Below are 4,045 nucleotides of genomic sequence, written 5' to 3'. Positions count from 1 at the left end.
CAGACCCACATGTTATTTTCAAGTGTGCACGTTCCTGAAGGTAGATTTCCTATTCCAAGGCATCCTGATTCCTGTGGATCTATACGTTGGTCCATCAACAATGCTACTGGGAAATTCAGTCCGTCAGAGTCATTATTATTGATGGTAAATCTAATTTTTTTTCTAAAACTAAGCTCTCTTTTAATTTAAATTATTATTTGTTATGTAGAAAAACGAACTGTCTTTTCAAGAAGCTAAGGATCTAGAAATAAAAACTAGGGACCAATCTGATTCTCCCGTATGGAAGGCAGCACGTACCACCAGATTAAGCTCGTCAAATTTCGGTTTAATTTGCAAAAGAAAAAACGAAATTTGGACACAAGCTGGAATCAAAAATGTTATCCAACCTAAGGAAATTGGGCATTTGCATGCAATCAAGTATGGTAAACAATGTGAAAATGTTGCCAGAAACAAGTACAAAGAAAAAATGCGCAATATCGGCCATGATGTCACAGTGCATTCTTCAGGGTATATTGTTGATCCATCTAAACCGTGGCTGGGATCTTCCCCCGATGGTTTAGTCCATGACCCCAAAGAAGGTGAGCCTTATGGGGCTTTGGAAATAAAATGTTCTTGGTCGTTGATAGACAAAAATCCTACTCAAGCTTTAAACGGAGATTTCAGAGTGAAATTGGTTGCCGGGAAACCTTTTTTGGATGAACGTGATAATCATTTTTATCAAATTATGGGACAAATGGCATTATCAGGGCTGAAATGGTGCGACTTTGTAACGTATTTTCCGACAGGACTTATTATTGTTAGAGTACGCTTTAATCAAGAAAAGTGGGACAAGATGGAATCGATTTTGAAAAGATTTTACTTCACTCAGATGTTACCAAAGTTAGCTAAATAATTTTGTTAATTAAATAAGGTGATAATTGCAGTTCCTAAACAAGAATTATGATTCAGCTCAGTTTTTAATGAATTAAAACTTAATTCATTTATGGAATGACCAAATTATTTTACATTAAGTTTCAACATATTTTTTATCTGACAAATTTAGTAAAACTAAGATGATTCATCTAGAGAAGTATCCAAATTAATTACTTGCTGAATATGTTCCTCCATTTCACTGTCTTCTGAATTTAGGTCATTAAATTCTGAAAGTTCATCATCAAGGGTCGCATTTTCCGGTTCAAGAATTTCCTCTTGAAAATCATCGAGGGTGACATTTTTTGGTTCAAGAATTTCCTCTTGAAAATCATCCAGCTCATCGTTATTAGTGGATATACCAGGTTCCAATATCTCTTCGTAAAAATCATCGTCTTCCAGCGAAGTATTGTTAATATTGCCCATATTTCGAATGAGAGGAGCTTGAAAATTAGTCAACAAAGTGACAACAGTCCATAATTGATTAATGACTGGAGCGAGAGTCAAGGGAATTGGACGGTCCAGAATGTGATATCCTCTTATTCTTGATATTCTTCTTTCTACGTGTATACGAAGGGATGCAATTGTTTGAGATTTTTCTAGTTCTTCTTTCGTGAACTGGCCCTTTTCACCCAGAAATGGTGGTATATTTAATTTCACACCTATTTCATTTAACATTTTTTCTATAAGAAATCCCTTATCGGCCATAACACTATCATTGGGTGAGAATTTCAACCGGAGAAAGCCACTTCTTCGTGTTATTTCTTGGTCCGAGATACATCCGGTGAACAAATGTGACACAAAAGTTACGTACCCGTTTGGACTAATACCAATGAGTCCTTTGTAGGTGGTGGTGGATTTATAATTTGAATATGAAGCTGACTGTAACACTAAAGACTTAGATGACTGACATTTCAATTCTGTTGCATCCACTACAATGCGCGTACTGGGATATTCTCGCTTAAAGTCTTCCGGCATAGTTTCATCAATTTCCTCCCTCGTCGGCCATATGTTGATTTGCCCCAGGCGTAGGTACATGAAATTTATCCATGTGATACAATAATTTGATGCTGTACTAGGCGCAATACCGAAACGGTCTGCTAAATCTTTTATAAAAAGGCCTAGTCGAAGACGCATTAAAACCAAGAGAAACTGATCTTCAACGTTTAATTTTTTTGGACGTCCAGCTGGTGAAGTTTTTGGTGTACCTTTACCGCTATTCCAAACGTTAATATTCTCCCCATCTGCACCTGGATTAAGGCGATGGTATAATGCGGAAAGTTTCTCAAAGTTAGGTAAGCCTGTGTAGAACGCTATGTCCTTGTTATTATTCTTTATTCGATCAATGCTGGGTTTAATTTCATTTAAGCGTTTCTCTACAATTTCTACTTGTCTCACTGCTTCTTTTAAATCTTTCGTCGTTTGCTTCAGCTTGTAATCTTGAACATCTAATAACTGCTTTTGTACAGCTACTTTTAAATTCAGTTCTGCGATGCTATTTTCTAACTCTTTTATTTTTTCAGAATTTTTAGAACAGTCACAATTATCGTTGCTTTCTGTACCTGTAATACACTCCTCTGTTGAAGCCACGTATGTAACTACATTTGAAACTACATCTGTTATTGTATCTTTTATATCTTGGTCTTTTGACGACATTAAATTTAGTGGCGTTGTTCCAAAGTCCCACTTAAAAACTGACGGTACTGCACCCTCTTTCAAATATCTCATGCCGTTAGCTCGACGGGTTTGATAATCAGATGACTTGAAATGTTCCGAACATACGTAAATAAAACTAACTCGTTTGTAAATATAATCTCTTCTCCGGATTCTCTTTAGCCAGAGAAATCGCATTGGCTTATTTTTTAATGACGGAACTTTATGATATGAGATCTGTAAAACAAAATTTAGTTACTAGGTGTAATTACGTTTAAACTTATATTTTAATTGTAATTATACATTTCTTGAAATTCCTCTCTGTGTGCAATCCAAAACACAGCATACCTTGCCTGGAGGAGCCATAGCTCTGACTAAGGCTTATTAATCTTTTAAAGAAATTTATATATTTATATCGATTTAAATGCTACTTAGGTATTATAATAACTAATACATACAAAATTAGAAGAATCAGCACGCTTGAAGATTTTCAAGTAAGATTAATCTTATATAAAAATAATTTAAACGACGGAAGATAAAAATTCGGTAACTTTCAAGGAGGGAAATTTCGGAATGTTTTAAAAAATATTTAAGCCAATCGACACGAGGGTGACGAAAGCGCCATCTGTTGATACGTTCGCACATGACTTAATTTACCCAGATTGTCGGCCGCTAATGTAATATACTCTTCGCGACTTCTATAAACGAATTTGTCTATTATTACAAAATTTAAGCATTTTCTTTTTTTAGAAACATAGTTTTCAGCTTAAAATTAATACTGTGCTGTAAACCGAAATACTTCAATAAGTATAAAAACACTTACCTTAAAGATATAGCTCGTAGTGATTTTCTCAAGTTTTACACCACGCGGACGCGTTTTCCATAAAGTGCCGGTTGAACGCGCTATGTCGGGCAACAATAAGATCAGAGATAGAGGATGCAGCCACCGTAGTAAAAAAAACAACAACGTTTTTTAACACCACATGGGCTTTTACCTTTATCGTTCGTGCCCCCTGCCGCTGTCCAAAATGATCTTATTTTTGAAGGAAAATGGATTATGTTTAAAGTTGACAAGTGTTTTTAAAAAGGATCCATATTTGGCCTTAAGAGGGCAAACTTGGATTTCAATTACTCGTATGATCGTACAATTTTGGACAAACATTGACTCCTTTTTTCTAAGAGTGTACTTGGAAAATATACAGTATACCCTTTCCACGCTACCCTCATTAGCGCTTCGTACATCAATTTATGAAATCGAACAGCTCGGTTTCACTGTTTTCCTTCTAGCACCTTGTTTATGGAACCTTCGGCAATCACGCCAGTTTCAACAGCCAAATCTCGCAGGCCAGCATCGCCAAACATTTTACCAATAATTGACATTAAGTTGCAAATCGTGTGGAAGTTACCCATCATTAGAAAGACGCCTAAGCTATTTCGGCGGCTTTAGCGTATAGAGCTTGATCAAATACCACAGAGATATTTT

General features: G+C 35.9%; 1 protein-coding gene across 1 annotated transcript; it reads right to left on the bottom strand.

Annotated features, from left to right (window-relative positions):
* Positions 1-1,047: 1,047 nt before the first annotated feature.
* LOC149954506 (uncharacterized) lies at positions 1,048-1,947 on the bottom strand. Its single transcript, XM_090169925.1, has one exon. It carries the CDS (start codon positions 1,945-1,947, stop codon positions 1,048-1,050), a length of 900 nt encoding a protein of 299 aa, XP_090026051.1.
* Positions 1,948-4,045: the final 2,098 nt, after the last annotated feature.

The sequence above is a fragment of the Leiobunum rupestre genome, chromosome 3, assembly GCF_980474605.1.
Source record: "Leiobunum rupestre chromosome 3, qqLeiRupe1.1.hap1, whole genome shotgun sequence".
Lineage (NCBI taxonomy): Eukaryota > Metazoa > Arthropoda > Arachnida > Opiliones > Sclerosomatidae > Leiobunum > Leiobunum rupestre.
This window is presented reverse-complemented; position numbering and strand designations above follow the sequence as displayed.